This window comes from Crassostrea angulata, chromosome 1 (genome assembly GCF_025612915.1).
Source record: "Crassostrea angulata isolate pt1a10 chromosome 1, ASM2561291v2, whole genome shotgun sequence".
NCBI classification, from domain to species: domain Eukaryota; kingdom Metazoa; phylum Mollusca; class Bivalvia; order Ostreida; family Ostreidae; genus Magallana; species Magallana angulata.
In genome coordinates this window covers 28,943,899-28,962,982 of record NC_069111.1, presented here as the reverse complement: position 1 = coordinate 28,962,982, position 19,084 = coordinate 28,943,899, and the positions used below count along the sequence as shown (strand labels likewise).

General features: G+C 33.7%; 1 protein-coding gene across 1 annotated transcript; it reads right to left on the bottom strand.

The window, feature by feature from the left end:
* Positions 1–1,726: 1,726 nt before the first annotated feature.
* Positions 1,727–8,063, bottom strand: LOC128157481 (kelch-like protein 3). Its single transcript, XM_052820053.1, has 9 exons — positions 7,694–8,063; positions 7,478–7,589; positions 6,087–7,029; positions 5,707–5,812; positions 4,742–4,901; positions 3,636–3,896; positions 2,708–2,885; positions 2,370–2,579; positions 1,727–2,089 (listed from the first exon to the last, which is right to left on the bottom strand). Exons 1-9 carry the CDS (start codon positions 7,841–7,843, stop codon positions 2,071–2,073), a joined length of 2,139 nt encoding a protein of 712 aa, XP_052676013.1. The 5' UTR covers positions 7,844–8,063; the 3' UTR covers positions 1,727–2,070.
* Between the last annotated feature and the right edge of the window lie 11,021 nt (positions 8,064–19,084).

Sequence of the window (19,084 nt, the reverse complement as noted above, 5' to 3'; positions counted from 1 at the left end):
ATTTGGTTGAACGTACGAAAGGAAATGGAAATACAAAATCAATGAAGAGCTTCAAATATGAGGCATGACCCAAACCAAAAATCTCTTACGAATAATGTACTTGAAGCAACCAGAATTATCATAAGAAGTAATCATTGAACCAAACTTATTTATAGATTTGTGGCTGTATTTAAAATATGAATTTAAGATTTTTAAAATTTAATACTTGTTGCTATGGTAACAAAGTAAAAAAAAATAAAAAAAATGAATAAAAATCAATGTGATCCTGTAAGGCAGAAGTGCTTGTTTTAAACACAATTTAGAACTATTCTTTGTTTATATGTGGGAAACGGGCCAAACCTTTATATCATATATTCAAGCGTTATTTAACTGTCGTTGTTAAGGAAACAGACATAAGAAAATCATTCAGAAATTCTTGTTAAAAACTTCATATATGAACGACAATTCCTTTTGCTAAATTGCAGCTTCAATTGATATTGCGTAAAAGTTGAGAACAGGTTTGGTAATTGCAGTCAGTTCATTTGAGTATCGCAAAATATGAAGATTCTTTTTTTTAATTTATTGTGTAACCCTATCAACGGATTTCAATTTTCATATGCTAAACTAAACAATATAAAGATCTTCCATTAAAACAAACTTATGTTGAAATAAATGAAAAAAATGTTATACATGAAGTGCTGTTTATATACCATGTTAACACCTTTTTAGCTATTCATTTGATCCATGAATAAATTTCTATGATTTGAAAATTCACAACCTTTTTTATCTATATAATTATTTTATTTTGTATAGCTACTGATGGTACCACTTGCAATTTGTCTTTAAAATAGCTTTAAATTGCTATTTTTTTTTCAAAAATTTTATTTCTGTTTCCATGGCAACCGGTCAATAATAGCCGAACATTTTACAAATGCCCCTTTTTTACCTTTACAAAATTCGAAATGATGCCGCTCGTCAATCAAGTGTTTGAAAGTGAAACGAAAGAAATTAATACAGTTATACAAATATAGAACTTTCCGCTGCCGATTCTCATTATGAAATTGGTTTCTTCTGATATCGCTCACAGCAGGGTCTATCTGCGCGCGCGCATGTGTATTTGTGTTAGATATGCACATGGTATATTGAATGTTGAATTTTCCATAATAAAGTAATTCAAAATAAAACTTAATCATCATATTACAAATTAATCAATTGATATGACTAAGCTTGATAATAATATTCATATTGGCCTTCAATTTATTTACTAAAGATCAAGTTAATTAAAATCACTTAGACCCTTTTCCCTAGTTTTGTATCATATTATACGTAATTACAAATACACTTTTCACATTCAAATTCCAGAATCTCATTCTAAAATAAACTGTAATTAAAACATATAGTTTCTTTCCCAGCGGCAGACTATTTTTTTTTATTGTGTTTTTGAAAAGAACAGAATTAATTATTGAAGTATCTTGAAGACTCATTTATGTACATTTAATTAAAGATATACCAAGAAATTGTTAAACATTTGGTTTGTGATTGAGATCAATGTTCCTATGCTTGGAAGCCTCCAGATTCAGAGGATCTAGTTGATTTTTGGACCCTAAAGCAAGCTAGGTTAAAAAAAAGGCTTTGAAATCACTGCATTGTTAATACTTTTATTCCATTAAAATTATTCAGATAGATTTTTTGAATAGTAATGGGAAAAATGTTATTAGATCAATTTTCTTGAAAAACAGACACAATCACAATATGAATAGTTTTGAAAAGCAAGGTATATCGACCTATAAGAGTACAAGTATTGACTATTTGGCCAGGACAATTAAGCCCCCACATTGCAGGCACTGTTCTATTGCCAGAAAAGTTCATACTCTTTACATGCAAACTTATAAAATAAATTCAAAGTAACAAAAAAAATAAATGAATGCCAACAATTTAATTCCTTTTGCCCCATTTACGTCAATGTTACTAAAGTATCCAATTAAAAAATATTACACTGATAATAAAGATTTAAATTTGATCAAGTTCAGATTTTTAATTGTCCTTAAAGAATAAAAAACTTCAGAAAAGATTTCAGTTTGATGGAATGGCTCAGTATTTTCTTAACCACCTGAAAACAAAAAGATATGAAAAGATTACTTTATAATCACATTATGTACATTTATGAATTACCAAAACTATTTAGTATAACTAATCCAGTGAATAAATTAGAAATAGGATTTAATCACAATTAAACCTAAAAATAAATACAAAAGAGAAGAAGAATAATTAATATGAAAAAGTTCACACATTACTTATATCATTTACAAAAAGTCATTGACAGTTAAGGCAGACAAGTCTTATCAGAAAAGAAAAGTTTTGATGAGCTAGCTTATGACTTCTTTACTTACCTATTGGTTTCCATGTTGTAGAATAATTCAACTTTGTTCTCATAGTAAAAATTGGAGGGCTGCCCATGATTCATTTGACTGTATCCCCCTTTCAGACAAACATTGCCCCCCTCAGCCGAGGTAGAGGCAGCAGCCCTGGGCTCAGGGAGTGCCTTCACATAGAACCAACAGTTGGTTCTAGGATTATAACACTCTACTGATGAAAGCAAGCTGAATTGATGAAAAATATATGAAAATAATTATAAAAGTTTATATCACCCAAATTTCTTTTTATTGATTTCAATCAATATTTCTCTTTTTGTCCTGAAAATTGTGAAGACTGTTATACTGGTACATACCGATTGCCTTCACCTATTCCACCAATAGCAAATATATAGCCATCTACTTCACAAAGGGAATGTTCCATCCTGGCAACATTCAATGGAGCCAATGGTCTCCACTCTTTTGTCTCGTACGAGTACACCAACACTTTATTGGTGGGGGAGGGACACTCCGAATCTTTGTACCTGGCTCCACCTACAATTTGATTTGACAAATACAGTTGAACACTTCTACCTCAAATACCATGGATATGTTGAATTGGTTTGTAAGTCCCAACAACTTATTTTTTAAAGTATTTTACGCTCGATATCTCGAATACTCATATATCTCGAAGTTTTTTTTACAGTCTCATCTACATATAGTTTGAGATAACGAAATTTGACCGTATATATATATTCTCTTCAAAATGAAAACTATTTTGGTCATCTGCAATTTTTGCTGATTTTGTAATATGCTTTACCCCAGACCCTGTCAAAGTCCCATGGAAATTCGACCAACTTGATCTATCTACTAGTACAATCCTGATAGACTTCTAACAGTGACTTTTTCCCTTTAAGACATTAAGTCTCCTGATTTTAAAGTTTAAAAGATATGATCAAGTTAGAAAAAGTAAGACCCAGAAAAGAATGAAAGAAAACATGTTCTTCAGTTTATTATATTGATGACATGTCATGAAAAACTAAAAGCATTGCATAAGTCAAGCTTCATTAATATTTTTAACTGTTGATCAAAAGGAAGGATAATTTTATTTTAAGATATCCACAGATTAGAAATATATAGAACTTTAACCCCCCCCCCCAGAGAAACACTGGATAGAACTTCCTGATGCAAATTCCTTCCAGATGTCCATGTAATAAGACTAAAGAGTTACCGGGTACATGTGCATGTATTAGGAGTTAAATATACTGGCATTCTACATAATGAGGTAGAACTGTATCTACTTACCAACCATGTACCACTGGTCTCCTCCCCACACCATCGCCTTTCTGGAATCGTCTCTACCAACATCAGAGAGGTCCTGTTTTTTATATCGTTTACTCCTTTTCTTTTTAACATTTTTGACGCAGTCGTTGCTTTTCCCCTCTGCTATGGAAACATCTTTTTGCTTTGGTTTCCTCCCCATCATACAATCCATGCTTTGTAGTCCAGTTAAGCTTGGTTTGGTATGATTATGATCCCATTGCAGATTGTCGTTCATCATAGACCCTAGGTATATATGTAATTTATGATCATATAATGAGCTGTTTTAAGTAAGTTCAATTATTACAAAATAATAAACTCTGGTCATCATATGTACATAATTATGAAGCAAGTCCCTAGCTCTGTTTACCTGAATATCTAACTGCATGATTAATGTTTCAACAATAGAACTTTAAGATATCAATTTCCACATTGATAATGAAATTCTTTGTAAAGGAAGTTTTTTTTACTCTGTCCCTAGGACGGACCATAATAATAACATCTTCTAAATGAATTTCAAATTTAAATATTTGAAGTGTCTAAAAATTAGGGGCATTCATGCACTTTGATAAGGTTTATAGTTTAAACCTTGATCAACTTAAACTTGAAAGTATCCAACTGTCCATGCCCTTTTGCCTGCAACTACATCAAGTGAATAAAGGTGACATAAAGATAAACTGATTAAAAAACAGGTTATGTACAAATAAAATGGCTTATATCTAAGCTATGCCTAAATAGTACATTAATTGTTACCAAGGTAAACACGTACAGTAAAACTCGCTAACAAGGAACTTGGATAATAGAAAAATAGGTTTTGTTGGATTAATGAATGAAGTAATAATATTTCACCCATCTGACATTTGTTAAACTCTCTTCTACTAATATAAATAAGCTTACTTATTAGGAAACCAAATTTCTTTATCCAAAGATGTCTTCTTACATTTTGGGAATTTTACTGAATTAAAACAAGTCAATTTTCCTTATGATGAGCCTGGAAAAATATACTTTTTACTGTTTTATCCTCCTTTTTATATCATTTTCACATCAATTTCTTTTTACTTTTTGATGGTATATTGACAATAAAATATTACATTTTGATTCCCTGTATTGCTTGATACAAGGTGCAGAAATGGTGGACCAGCTTTGACTTCGGGAACAGGCATGACGATTAAAATCCTCCATAGCATCTTCAGTCATTAGAACAATGTCATAAGTGACATCGGGTTCCTTGAACTCAGAGCTACAGTGTGTCTGTAGGGGCAACAGGAAGAAGAAAGACAGAAAAGGAATAGGTCAGAATGTGGAGCAGACATAGAATGAAATGTTGCATTGAAATGTTGAAATAGCTAGAGCTAATATCATATATATATTTCTGATATTAGGCCACCTCTCAATGAAGTTTTTGTTCTCTCCTTGAAACATATAAATGCATCATGTAAAAAAGGAAATGATATATCAAATATATTTATAATATTAGATCACCTCTCAAAGAATTTTTTTTCTCTCCAAGTCTGCTAATGAATAGTTATGTAATTCATGTATGCAGGTGTATTTCATAAAATTCTGGGCATCATAATATGTGTAATCATAATATTAATTCTCATGCATGCATATGAAAAGAAAAATGAATTTCCCTTCCTAAGTTTATAAACATTGCAAGTCAAAATAGGGCAAACAAATGAATTTCAAGGTGGTTTATAGTCAATACAGTCATTCCATTAAAATAAATTCATTCCAGTTTTGGGGTGAGTTTTAACATATACATTTACTGTACTTACCTTTGAAAATACTTTATATACAGACCGATGATCAATCTATCTAAGCAGAATTTGCTGCACATGGAGCAAACCTGATAATGCATGCTGTCAATTCAGTCATTTATTTATAGAAACATCAATTCTGATCTTTTGTGTGGAAGTAAAACTAACTACCAGTAATACCTGCTTATAATACTGTATAAAAATACTTAATCAAAAAACAGCATAAATCAATGTAAAAGGAAAAACAATTCGGTACACTGTACTCATGTTATAACAAAACATAACTATTCATGCACCTTTAGATATTGCTCAACACTCCCTCCACTGTTGGCAAGGCTCCTAGGTTCTTGAATATCCAGATTCAGAGGATCTTGCTGATTGAGGCTGATCGAGGTTTGAACCCTACAACAAGGTATAAAAGATGCATTGAATTCAAATATTCTTTAATGCACTGTCATTTTCTTTTACAACAAAAAAAGAGCAGATGATCTCTGTCCCAAAAATTATTAGCCGCAAACCAGTTTGACTCTGGTAAATTGAGAAATAAAGTTGTTGCAAATAAAAGTTGGTATTAGAATTGATTATGCTCAATTTGTTTAATTTCAAGCTATAAGCCTATGATTTATTTTTTTCATATATAAAAAGTAAGGTAAGATTGAAAAGTACATTTACTTACCAGTTGGCCATAGTGATCAAGCCCACACAATGGGGGCTCTGCTTAAGGGTGGGACATTGTACGAAGCATTCCATCAATTGCTGGCTTGATAGATGCGAGAACCTGACCATGTCCATCACTCTCTCCAGATTCTTCATTCGATCCTCCTTATGATGGTGAAGCCAACTTACAGCACTCTCAAAAATGTCCATCTCTGAATTTACATGAAGCCTTTCATTTGACAAAATCATGCAAAAGGTGTCCACATCTAAGCCGTAGAAAGAGGAACTGTTCCTAATCTCCATAAAATTTTTGGCTATCACATCCATTAGAATGTCACAAAGTTGCACATCTTTATGACTCCTCATCTTTTGCAAAAGTTCAATCGTGTCAAGGTGACCAAGAGAGGAGATTTTCTGCAAACACATATGTATGATTTGCTGCACTTCGAACATCCGTGAGAGAACAAGTACCTCATGCAGACAATCAGGTTTAACGATATTGATATCACCAGAATAAATGCTATTTAAGAATATTTTCAAAGCCTCATCTGACACACCAGTAACCCTAATTTGCCTAGGTCTGATAGGTGGCTGAGTAAAGTCCTTGCTGTTAAACAACTTCTCAAACAAAGGACTCTGACTAGCAAGAACGACTTTATGCACTGGGTAAATAATGTTGCCCAGTTTGAATGAAATGTCACAAATCTGTTCTCTTTTGTAGATTTCGTTTAAATATTGGCCGATATTGGCATAGTGCTTGCTGTTAGAAGGACCTGAGAGTGGTGCTCTCTCAGTTTCATATTCAGCCCTGGAAGATGTTTTTTTAGGGTTTTTGGGAACCTCATCATCTGATGCAGTTTCAAGGTTTCTGGGTACCTCATCATCTGATGCAGTTGATGAAACTGAACTTGGTGGTGAAACTGAATTTGGTGGAGAAGGTGTCTGGTTTTGGTTTCTGTTCACTATTGTATAAATACATTTTTCAATTAAATGATACCTTCATAAAAGTTTCCAAAATGATTTATAATTTGAGAATAATTAAATTAAAAATGAATGTATTTCTGTAAATATTTAATGATCTTAAAGGAAAATCCTTTAATAGCCCCCCCCCCCCCCCCCAACTAACCTAAATGAATGCAATTAATATCCTTTACTCATAGTTTGAATTTGTTTTTATTTAATAAAAGCTGCACAAAAGATCTTAATTTTTTCTAATTTAATCCATTAGAAAATATATTTGCTATAATAACTGCATTTCAAATGACAAAAAGAAAAAAAAGTTTTATTAATAGTTAAAGCTTTATAAATTTTTTGTCATTTGGTCAGAGAGGGAAAGCAAACTTTTTATATGCCAAGTAAACACTAACCAGACCCAATAAATCTATTCAAACTAAAATACAAAACCCCTACCCTTCTGCTGAATACATCTCAATTTCAAGGAGTCCAAGACCACAGACCCAGAGGAGGAAGTTGTAGATGTAGAAATTCTAGATGTGGAAGCTCCCAGGGCAGGTTTTTTAGCCTTATATAAAATGATTTTCAAATATTAAAAAAAATATTTTCATAAATTGTTAACAACTGTAAATACATGCAAAACATTACTTTCATATTTAGGCAAAAACTTACATTCATCCTCTCTTGTCGCTTCCTCTCAAGCCAGCAGGCCTGAGGGTCGGCATCCTCTTTGCTCATGAAGCTGTACCAAACGTCCCGATTTACTACAATCGGTTCACGCTTGGGCAGGGCTTCACATGTCACAATCTTAGTGTCCTTCATCTTTGGACACGATAATTTTCAAGATATCCAAATACGTCCTTTCAACTGAGTTTCTGAGTTAATTAAAGAATAAAAATAATTTTACTGTTGATAAACTGTTCTAATTGAACAATGTATAACCACACACGAGCACCGGACACTTTCGACGAATCGATGGGCGAAGGCAAAGATTGATAGTATTCACAAACTATCAATCTTTGAGAGTCACGAAAACGCAGCTTCTCTATAGCAATACTGTTACGTAACTAAGGAAGTCTAAACATGCCCGCGCATTTAACTTGAAATAGCAGGAAGTAGCATAATATCTAGTCCATTTGAACAAGATAATTCCGGATTTTTTTTTATGAGTCGATCAATGCATGTAGCAAATACTAATTAGTAGATTTCCATTTAAAACCTAAAAAAAAAAAGACATGTGTTTCACTCAATCGGAAAAACGCAAATATCCTTAGAAAAATATATTTTCCAAACACATAACGTTAGGCCCATATTTTTCTCTTTTGAGAAGTGGACAGGCATAGCCTACATCCACTTCTCAAAAGAGAATGTGGATGTAGGATGTGGATGTAGGCTACGCCTGTCCACTTCTCAAAAGAGAATAAGGCCCATACATGTATATGTATTATATGTAAAGATATGCCACCGTTGAGTATCCAATCTCAAAAAAAATTAGATGTGCTGAATCCGCTATACAGTCAGTCCACAGATGCTTGTGGTCACATTTGAATAGAGTATAGAACCTTTCAATATTTCACAGACGTAATGGAGTTCATCGTGAGTTTAACAGACTTTATATTATAGATTAATATTACATTATGATTAACAAACCCTAATGTACATTCGAATTTAAAAAAACATCAGTAAGTTAAACGTTTATACCAAGTTTAACTTTAATTTGTTTATTAATAAAAAAGGAATATACACCTTATTTTGAGTTTTATATCTACATGTATAGTGCCTAAACCCCTGCTACAAAATACGTCAATTTTTAAATAGTCTTCTAATTTTAATTACTATACTATATTTCGATACTTTAATCTTTAAATTATTTGAATGAAAATTTAACATCAAGGAAGAAGTCAACTGTTTTTTTTTCGCACTAAATGGATACATGTACATGTAGCATTATGATCTTTCTTACCATATAATAACATATTACAATAGCAATCAGTTAGGCAAACAAGAGGCGCCTGAGGGCCTCATGGCTCACCTTTCAACTGTAGCCATAACCCTGATGAAATCAGAACAATATATCTTGACAAGTTAGGAAAGTAATTCTTGTTTTAATAAATCTTTAAAATTTTCTGCACATATTCCCATGTTAAATGTTTAACTTTTTTTTCTTCTAGAAGATCACTTTTTTTTAATCCTATGTAAAAATCCGCCCCCTCTGATTGTGGGCTCACCCTACTTCTAGGAGTCATAATTTGAACAAACTTGAGTCTACGCTACCTAAGGATGCTTCCACACAAGTTGCTACCTAAGGATGCTTCCACACAAGTTTCAGCTTTTTTTGCCAAATGATTTTTGAGAAGATTTTTAAAGAATGCCAACGAATATTTAATAATTATAAATAAGGGTCATGCGCTGAATGTGACCTATATAGTGATCTGTTTGTCTGTACATTCATCCATTCAAACATCTGTCCATCTAATGAAGGTCATATCAGATTACTCTAAAAAAAATTCTAAACATATATATACGCCCCCTTTTAAGCTCTCTCTGGCTCATACTGGTATCCATGGTAACGGAGTTGCCTAGCAACCAACTTTTGGTCTTCTTATGATAGGTATATGATAATATGCACCATATTAAATTTTAGAAAAATCGGTGACTATGCGTGCCAAACCACCTATACAAGTGTTTAAATGCTTACAAAGAATGCCTCTTAATGCCTTAAAAAGAATTACAAAAATGAAAATGAATTACTAGAATGAGATTTTAATTCCTTTACGGACTGTTCTTTTAAAATTCAAGAAGATTTTATCTTCTTCACAGAGGATACCTAGTATAACTATTCAGGGAAGACAATACCTAAAGATCTATCATATTAGAGATGTGTATAGACCGACAATGTCCTGCAACAGTTGTTGGACGGCTTTACAATTATGAATTATAAAGGGGAGCTCGACAAGTGAGGAGGCTTCTTTGTCAGTAAGTAGAGAACTCCACCCCTACCCTCAGTATAGATAAATCGTTAAGACCACTGCCAGTGGCGTATAGGCTAACAGGCTGCAGTCTATGTACACCATATTATCATGATGTATAAAAAATATATACTAGCAAATATCTGAAAATAGAAAAAAAACCCATTTATTAAATTGATTTAAAAATAAGTCTTGCCTATTAATCTTATATCATATATGATGTCAAATGCCAAAAAAGTAATTACAACAATCCGCATTTAACTTAATCCGACCATATCCGCGAACATTTAATTCTGATATTTAAGTTAAGTAAGTCAAGGTGAAAGAACAAGTGCACTTAAGCTATAGAGAATGGGCCCCTTTTTAGCGCTGTTTTATGTAGAAAATATCAACAACTTGCTTTTTTGTCGTAATAGTTAAGCAGTGATGGATACTTCTGATTTATATTTAAATCAACATTGCTCTGTTGGTGGATCAATTGGTGCGTTTGCTGAATTATACTTGAAGCATTATTTTACGTCTGAATAAAAAATCGAATAAACATTGAAGTTGCATATTACCATAGTGACCAAACAAACATTCCTGACCATACAACGATGATGGAAAGCGATTTCAAACGTGTCAATGTTTTACAGTCAGCACATTTGACAAACGTTTACCTGGATAGAACCCACGTGATTGTTTGAAATAATTTATTCCATGCGTGGGTTCAAACATGGGTCACGCAGGAAGTAGCTTTCGCTTGCTCTAGGAAAAACCTTGAAATTTTCATACGTTTTTCATTTTTTAGGTACCAGCCTAATGTAGTACAAACTTCTTACTTTAACAGGCATTTTCTAAATGTATAATGCGTATATTGTCTTTTCCACAAGTTTGTACTCGGTTACGCTGACAGTGAACAAAGGCATTGAAATGAATGCCCGTCCTCGATTTACTACTGGTATATAGTATATAAAATCACGAATGTCTGCTGACCCCTACTATATTTTAAAGCTTCGTGCTTTCTATATACAATAAATCCAGCGCTAAAACTTGTTAGTTCTTATGGAATAGATATCAATAGATAATGTTGGGGAAAAATATGCTTAATTCATCTCTTTATTTTTTCACTTTTTACCGGGGCCCATAAGTGCACTCGTCCTTTCAAAACTACATGTATATAGGCCTAAATGACAAAGATATTTAAAAAAAAAATCAGTAATTAATGAACCGGACAACAAACAACAGAATGAAAGCAAAGGTGATTATGCCATGCGATAATATAAGGTGTAATGCATGAGCCAATCTGAAAGTACATGTACATATTTCTTAATCATCTTTTGTGTACAAACTGAAACAATCAAACAGTTTACATCTTCTCCACATCCTGATTCATTTTCGGATGGAAGCCCACGATTAAATAATCTGAAGTATAATCTTCTTGAAGAACAATGGAAGGCTTACTAGATTAAAAAAACTTCATTTTTCCATTTCATAGTTACAGAATTACGGTACCCAAAAAGCTACATTTATAAGATATTAACATATATTATCATGCAGATCCGACTCCTGTTTTTTAAGAGGACTCAAATTCCCAGAGACGCGCTTACAAATTGTTAACATATGGCTAAGTTCAAAAGGCCGAAATTCCCAGAAAAATTAAGGAATCGGAATTTCCTGGTATTATGCATATCTGCACGTTGTGTCTTTAATGCCTACAAATTTCATTCCATGCAGCGGTTGAAAAGAATTTGCGCTTACTAAAAGTTTCCATACTATATAAAATGTATGGCTAATTTATAGGTTCAAACGGACCGAAATTCCAAGAAAAAGGATGGAATCGAAATATTCTGTTATCACAAATCTACCATGGGTGTAGACGCTTCGACCGATGGACTGATTCGTTGAGTGACGACAATTCAATTTTTGTGGATAAAGCGATAATCAGTTTCAAGGATACGTAAATTGGCCAATGACCCTATCAATACAAAATGTTAATAGAAATTGCACTTTAAGAAACATTTAATTTCGTGGATCAATTTTATTAACGAAATTCGCGAAATTGCTATTCATCGAATATTGATGAAACCACAGTAGATTATCAATTTGGATCGCGAGTTGCAAGTACCGCCCACTCTTACCTGTTGACGCTCTACTTGCCGCTGACTTTCAAACACGCTAATCAACCTCGGATTGCAAATTTTACGTGAAGATCGAGTCGTCATAATGCATTTTGTAGTTTTACATGTAAATAAACAACCATGGAGCTGGGGACGATGTTTCAAAGATTTTCAGTACAGATTTAGTAAAGACAAATGCTGTAAAACGTCTAGTGGATTTCACGGCGTGTCAACCCGAATTTTTCCGTGGATCTACTTTTTTGCAGTAAGCTTTTTGTGAGGATAAATAGTGTGTTCAACTCATGCGACTTTCCACATACGGTGTATTACAAACGGTGACGTATAAAATATATATGCTCACTTAACAGTTTCTAACAAATATTTTCACGATAAACCGAATAACGTTATTCGATGAGCGAAGTACAATCTGTGACTTGATCTACATACGCCCGTTCCTTTACACTAGATTTATTTATACATGTACTTTAACATCGTCCCGTTTGTTCACAAATAACTCTGTATGTAAATTTTGACTTGCAAGTACATGTACAACTAATTTCCTCCGACATTTTTTTCCGCGTGTTAGCATCATCACCCCCGCGAATGTGTTCGGATTTTTTTCTTTATCGTTGCCAAGTATGTAATGAATCCAGAGATGCTCGAATGAAAGTTCACGAGACACCCCCGAGATTTGTTCAGTTCCTGAAAAATTTCGAGCGGAAGTATAAGTGTCGGATAATATTCTCAAAATACGTAAATAGTGGTCGTTTTTTCATATTAAATCATACTTTGATTTATGCTAAAACATGAAAATATATTAAGATATATATCTTATTTCATCATCCAGTGGTTATTTAAACTAAAAGATAATATTCAAAACAGAGTTATCGTTCGTGTTTAACCACTCTACACGTGGTTGAAAAAAACATTCGATTGCTTAATAAAATCATAGCCATGTTTGTTGCTTTTGGTTGCTTTTGGTTGGCAATACCCTGCTTTCGTAAAAACTAAATGCATGTCTTATTTGTATTAAAACTTCGTTTATCGAGCCATTTTCAATGAACATTCTGAAAAAAAAATAGTATAGTCTGTTTTACTATTGAATGTATTACTAGGTCAGGCGTGGATCGAAAATTAATCCTTTGGGGGGATCGCTACTAAGCATGTTAACTGTTGCAACAGCAGAAAAAAACTATATTTTCTATAATCACATTAATTTCTAGAACTCATTTTATCCACCAATTAATGAAGATAAAGTTTAAAATCAATAAATGTCTAGATTTTATATTAATTTTGACCAAACTATTTTTAAAAGAGTATCGTATCTTCAGCGGTTTATATGATATAAACATGTTGACGATAATCGTCAAAGTCTCTTCTGAATTATGAACCTGTTCTTCTCTAAGTAATTCGTTAAATATAGCCCAAAATTCGGCTCAGACGGTTGCTTGTTTTTATTAAATTAGGGTAAATTTAATCTCCTGCTTGCTTCAGTTTTTTACTCTGGACATCCTTTCAACTCCCCACTTCTCAAAAACGTTTGCTACTTACCTTTACAGGGCCTACATCCAACAAAATATCAAGTTGTTGATTTAAAATGGTCACTTTCACGAACCGGAAGTCGTACATAAAATTTCTAAGTGTTGTAATTCTAACGATATATTAAAAACTCAATTCAACGTATTTCCGGGCATGGTCACGATTTTGGACAAAAATTATTTTTCCGATTTTAATATTTACAATGCTTTAGAAAGGCATTTTAATAGGCAACCGAAATTTGAGTGTCATTTGTTGAGTTATAAGCGAGTTAAAGAGCTTGAAATTCTTCGCTATGTAAACAAAGTGTTTGTTTACATTTTGAACGTTGAAGAAACAATTTTAGTTTTAAACCTAAAACGAATGTGTTAAACGTTAGAAACTGTTTATATATGCTTAAAATAAATGAACAGATAGACAAATAAGCTAGAAAAATATTTTTACTGGTATATTGAACCTATCTAAACAAAAATAGGGCACGAGCATTGTTTAAATGACATTGAATTGTGAGCCCTGTATCTTGCTTATATCTCTACAAATGACTCTCAAATATTTGATCATTAGAAATGCATTTCTAAAGCATTTAAATAATAAAAACATAAAAATAGAATTTGACCAAAATCGTGACCATGCCCCTTTAACAACCGGCCGAAGTTGTGGCATTCATTACCACGTGATGTGACAAGCTAATTTTAGAACATACACAAGATGTCTACGCGAAAACGTGTTTTGGTCAGTTTCGGACAGAAACAAGCCAGTTCAAGAAATCCTCAAATGTTTAAGATGGCCGCACATCCCCTTTAAATTACAAAAGTTATAAACTTTCTGCCAATCATAGGGTTTAAATCAAATGCATCTAAAATAATTAAATATAAATTCTGATTAATTTATTTACTGACCGGGTCAAACTGGTCAGTAAACTTTGAAATATTCATTACCACGTGATGTGTCAAGCTAATTGTAGAACCTACACAAGATGTCTACGCGAAAACGTGATTGGTCCGATGGCAGCAGAATAACGCGTTCGGAGAGAAAAGAAGGACAGACGCACTTTGATAAAGAACGTTGTAATATGAGAACCTATAATGAAGACCATTTTAAGCAGTGGACACGTGCATTTTAAAAACTTCATATTTAACTATGAACTTGCCGGCTTCTTGCTATCGACAGGAGGTGGGTCATACAGCAATGTGTTTTGTTTTGTTTAATAAGATATTTACTCATAGTAGAAAAAAACCAACTTCTGTGTATGGTACGATATTCATTGTCTGAATATGATAAAACTTGTATAGCTATTACTCAAATCATTAAAATCTATACATTCAACAAAACCTTTGTGTGTTCACCAAATATTATTTGTAATGTATGTGAAACAACCACAAACGAAATGTAATTTTTTTTTACACTTAAGACATGTTTCACATAAATGATGTGTGAAAATCTGATTAATTTAAAAACACTTTAAAGCAACGATCCCCTGACATATCAAACCCTTAACACACAAAATCACACGACGATTAAAAAGATGTATATGCACTTTTGGCTCGAATCACTGCCAGACAACGTTGTCTCGCATTATCACCGGTGTGAGATCGGTTTGTCCGGTGTGAGACAGCAGTGTGAGATTTTTCTTACACTGTGTATTACTACGCCGTTTTAAAACATAAACAAACGTTGTCTGCTGTAGGGAAATGCAAAATGGTGCATTGAGATTATCCATTAAGTAATTGTGTTGCTTAATTAATTACAATTTATCATATTTTTAATTAAAAAACTGTCGTATGCTCTCATTTTGACTTGCACTATTTGAAGCACGCGGAGGAATAAACTGAAAGTAATCTTTTGAACGTCATAACAGAAAGTTGTCAAACATCATTTTTTAAGGTAATATAATGCGAGAATAATAATCATTCATTATATACTCGTGTGGGATAGTGAAATTCCACCTCGGGGCCAAGATTCACGGTCTAGGACTCGGCAAAGCCTCGTCCTAGACCGTGAATCTTGTCCCCGAGGTGGAATTTCACTATCCCACACGAGTATATAATGAATGATTCTATTAGTCTCATGGAAAGAATATACCTTTGGACGGTTGGTTGACCTATCTGTACAGATCTTACCAAATCGTCAACAGTGCGTAGTGCGGAGAGGGCTCTGACACTTCTTTTAACTAAATCTGAAATGTGTACAATAGGGTTGAGATCATGAAATTTAGCGGGTCAGGGCTAATCATGGATGTTGCTAGCTTCAAGAAACTCTTGCATTGAATAAGAGCTATATAATGGAACATTATCTTGTGCTAGAATCACGTTTCTGTTAGCCATGAAATGAGGGGCAAGAACTGGTCGGAAAAAATGTCATCCCGATACCTTCTTGTTGTAAGACCCCTTTATGACACGAAAAGAATTTTTGTGCATACAGACTCTCGCCAATACCATGATATATCGCCTCCACCAAATCTGTCATTTTTTTTTTCAATACAAACGGTGCTGTAACATTCTCCTTGCCGGAGATACACCCCTCCTACCTTAATGACTTTGGAGATTTACTTTGGTCTCGTCAACAGAAAGAACATTCGGCAAATCTGCGATGCCGTTGTGCCCATGCCATACGTGCTGTTTGATGTCTCTGATTTAGGACCAATCCTCTTCTTAGACGTCTAGCTCGTAGGCTAGACGTCTTTCGTTTACTTCCTAAAGTCAGTTGAGGATGATATGTAGTGATATTGGACGGCCATTGATACCATTCGTTGGTTTTGACGTTAAGGTACATGTATCTATTTTTAACTTATCCGTCAAATGGTTTCAGGCGATGTATTGGTCTTGACCTCTGCTTATAACACGTGACCTTGACCTTCGCTGGAGATCACGGATACTTCCGGTTCTGTTATATTTCTCCTAGAGCTTTCGGATTGTTGTTAGTTGCCGATGGAAAATACCTGCAATATATAATAGCGAAAAAAGATGTTAAAATACTTTAACACAAATTGTTAGATATTTAGTGCAATGTCGATGAAGAAATGCTCAGTGGATTGAAAGTGAGTACATCTGCCCTTAAGACAACCCTGACACCAACATTCCAACGGCTTTGGCTGTTTCCTCAATTGTCATTCTACCCATACCAAGTGGTTTTCATTTGAAACTGTTACTAAAGAGTTACATTTATAGCAAAGAGTTGTAGGTTATACGAAGTGCGTACTGCAAAAAACACTATTTCTTCTGAGTCTTCGTCACGGGTAACTGATTTTATTCGGCAGTGTCTTATTTTATCTGTGCCATTGCTAAGGATACATCGATTACAAAACAGAGAAAATTTTATACCATTTTATTGAGTGGTTTTAGAATTATTTTATTTTTTCAGTATGAACACTTAAGAAGTTTTGTTTATTGTGAATTGAATATCTTTGAGTCGAGAGGTCCATTGAGGGAAAAGTTTGATTTTTTATTCTATACACGTTCATGTAATTATATATTTTGTAAAATGTATATAAATATCTGTCATTTGCATAAGAGCTCTCACTGATTGTCACCGAAATTGTCACTGACAATGAATCAAGAATGCACCGATGCGCAACAATCCTCGTGAAATGCAGATGACAATATCAGATATTTTTTCTGTTACAGCACAAAGACCTGTTTATATGAATTTAAACAACTGTAAACAAACCTGTCGTAGTACCTCGTTCTGCATGCTGCTATTCAGAAATCCTTTTCCCGCGCACATGCAAAAATCAACCTCAAACGTTAATCGTTTATGAATATGCATATGAAAATCTCTGTTTTTCATTATCAAATTATTGCTAGTACATATACTTCGTCAATATTTATTAAGAACTGCAAATTTTTCTATAAACTTCTTTATCTCCTAAACGAAGTTTAGAAACTTATTTTGTTTGTACGGTTTTCTTCTTTTCCTTCTTTCTCGCCTCTGAACTTATCCATTGCATCTGAGATGGCTGAACAGAATTGTACAAAACTCGAGGATATAATACGTATGCATATTTAGTTGTGCACCCTGTCTTAAATTTTTAACGGAGTTGGTCAACCATATTTGGGGGGTCATTGAATCCCATGGGAAAAATTATACACTGTATTGTAAATGGTTATAATTTAAAAACCGTTCAAGATGTTGACATGCATATGGGGTTTTCGGATGCATATATTGTGTGTTATGGGCAATATATATGATACATTAGATATGGTACCTGGGGTCATCCCCAGCCCCCAGGTGTGGGAAATTACTTAATATCTCAAAAACCATTGACAACCCTACCCCTGATCTATATATATTCTTGTTCCTTGTGTAATGGGGCTTTATATGGTAATGTTATGACCATATGGGGTCGTTCCGTACCCTCTGAAACAGGAAGTGCCCTAATATCATATAATCCGTTGAAATCTCCACCGCCAAGCTCTCTCTCTCCTCTCTCTCTATATATAATTGTTTTTTGTGTCAAGGAGCATCAAATGGTATGTAGGTTATGGGCCCCGAGGGTATTTCGACCCCCTCGAACAGCTGTGTCAAGGAGCATCAAATGGTATGTAGGTTATGGGCCCCGAGGGTATTTCGACCCCTCGAACAGAAAGTGTCCAAATATCTTGAAGGCGGTTAAGATCCCAACCCGTAATCCATATATATTCTTGTTCCTTGGGTATGTCAGTTCACCTGATGACCCCCGGAAACGACCCCGGTGAAACATCATCAAATTTCAGAAATAGAAATAATCTTAAGCATTATTTTTTTTTGTCTGTAAAGTTTGACCCAGGTGTGTCATTTTTACACCCAATCATGGGCTCGTTCGTTTGGGAGACTTTATAATCGCCCCGATTATAATTACAGTAAAACACAAATCCCGTAACACCCTGAAATGAATATATATTTTATTTCCAAACATGCAAGCAACAAATGATACATATTCTAATAACACGACTGTTTTTTCAGCTAAATAGATGAACTGGTATTCTAAGATTATCGATATAAGCGACAACGTTTATCCCCCGAGGCTCCCAAAGAAGCAGTAAAATTCTTGATTCATTGTCAGTGACAATTTCGGTGACAATCAGTGAGAGCTCTTATGCAAATGACAGCTATTTATATACATTTTACAAAATATATAATTACATGAACGTGTATAGAATAAAAAATCAAACTTTTCCCTCAATGGACCTCTCGACTCAAAGATATTCAATTCACAATAAACAAATTACTTAAGTCGTACTTTTATATATATAAAGTTTTCGTAGCAGCATACACTTTGAATGTTTCGTCTATTCTGCCATTTATATGAATCCTAAGTCATAAAAATAATGTCATGACATATTTGCAACCAGATTCAATAATTCACATATTAATTTTAAGGATAATGCAAAACTAACTCAAGTAAAAAAGATAATCCTTTGCTCTCATTTTTTTCTTTAAGCAGTGTGAATCTTAGTACTAGTCTTATGCTAGATATGTTA

What these genes read in the sequence shown, in the direction of transcription:
- LOC128157481 (XM_052820053.1), bottom strand. Translation starts at nt 7,843, where the DNA reads ATGAAGGACACTAAGATTGTGACATGTGAAGCCCTGCCCAAGCGTGAA. An exon ending in GAGATGTATTCAGCAGAAGG is followed by an intron (nt 7,030 to 7,477) that starts GTAGGGGTTTTG and finishes TTTATACAATAG; the next exon opens with TGAACAGAAACCAAAACCAG. An exon ending in TTGATCACTATGGCCAACTG is followed by an intron (nt 5,813 to 6,086) that starts GTAAGTAAATGT and finishes ACCTTGTTGTAG; the next exon opens with GGTTCAAACCTCGATCAGCC.